General features: G+C 51.2%; 1 protein-coding gene across 1 annotated transcript in view; it reads right to left on the bottom strand.

The window, feature by feature from the left end:
• The window catches only part of UBE2N (ubiquitin conjugating enzyme E2 N), a 19,423-nt gene extending 19,250 nt beyond the window's left edge, over positions 1-173 (bottom strand). Inside the window, exon 1 of the mRNA XM_041474355.1 lies at positions 57-173. Within this exon, the coding sequence (XP_041330289.1) occupies positions 57-86 (30 nt within the window). The 5' untranslated portion in view covers positions 87-173. The remainder of the gene's footprint in view (positions 1-56) is intronic.
• Between the last annotated feature and the right edge of the window lie 1,086 nt (positions 174-1,259).

Raw genomic sequence — 1,259 nt, 5'->3', positions numbered from 1 at the left:
CGCTGCCGGCGGGGCATGGCGGAGCGGCGCGCGGCGGGCAGGGCGCGCGGCCGTACCTTGATGATCCTGCGGGGCAGCCCGGCCATCTTGTCTCGTCGGTGCAGGCTCGGGGCGCGCCTCCGCTCGGGGCGCGCGCACGGCCGGAAAGACCCGCGCCGCGCTTCCTGTGGCACCGCCCTGCGCGCGTGACGCCGGGAAATGTAGGATAAAGGGATCGGCGCGCGGGGGCAGCGCCCGGCACGGGCACAGTGCAGCTGTGGTCAGCGGGGCCGTGCGCTGGCAGCGCGAAACGCCTGCCCGTCCATGACTTTTAGCTTCTGTGAGTGTCCCTAAACCTGTCTCAAAGATCCCTTAGAGCACCAGTGCCTAAAAGACAAAGAGCTACTGACAGAGTCTAGCAAAGGGCCACAAAGGTGATGAGGGGTCTGGCACATCTGTCTAACGAGGAGAGACTGAGGGAGCTGGGCCTGTTTAGTCTAGAGAAGAAAAGACTGAGAAGGGATCTCATCAATACATAAAAATATTTCAAAGGTAGGTATCAAGAGAATAGTGCCAGACTATTTTCAGTGGTGCCCAGTGACGAAGAGCAAGGGCCATAAACTAAAGCACAAGAAATTCCATCTCAACATGAGGACGAACTTCTTGAGGTTGAGGATGGCAGGGCACTGGAACAGGCTGCCTGGGGAGGGTGTGGAGTCTCCCTCTCTGGAGACATTCCAAACCCACCTGGGCATGTTCCTGTGTCACCTGCTCCTGGTGACCCTGCCTTGGCAGGGAGGTTGGAAATAAGATCTTCCAGCCCTAACAATTCTGTGATCTTTGTCTTAATAACACCTGGTTAGTGAACCTCCTTCTTTTTCAGCAGAAAGAGGAATATTGTAAACACTGGAGTATAAACACTGCATGAGCATACTAGGACAGCTGCATAGTAATAGTAACATCTAAGAATGTGCATCATTATTTATGGGAAACAAAAGCACAGAAAAATGAAGTAATTTCCCATAAGTTTCTCAGCAGGCCAGCAGCACAGCCAGGAATAGAACCCTATGATATGTATATCATTCCCTGTCAAGTGTTTTCTTCCGGTTTAAAACAGGACATAATTTCTGTGTACTCTGGTAAAAAAGTAAAGTTCTCTAGCAATGGCAAATCCAGGAGAAAGACTCCATGACTCCAACACTTATTTAGACATCAAAGCATCTTCACTGGGCCATACCCTCAAGACAAAAGTAATTGGAAAATCATATCTTTTGTTACAA

Source organism: Pyrgilauda ruficollis, unplaced genomic scaffold (genome assembly GCF_017590135.1).
Source record: "Pyrgilauda ruficollis isolate IOZ18807 unplaced genomic scaffold, ASM1759013v1 scaffold32, whole genome shotgun sequence".
Taxonomy (NCBI): Eukaryota; Metazoa; Chordata; class Aves; order Passeriformes; family Passeridae; genus Pyrgilauda; species Pyrgilauda ruficollis.
The sequence above is the reverse complement of the archived record's forward strand: the minus strand, read 5'-3'. Positions and strand labels throughout refer to the sequence as shown.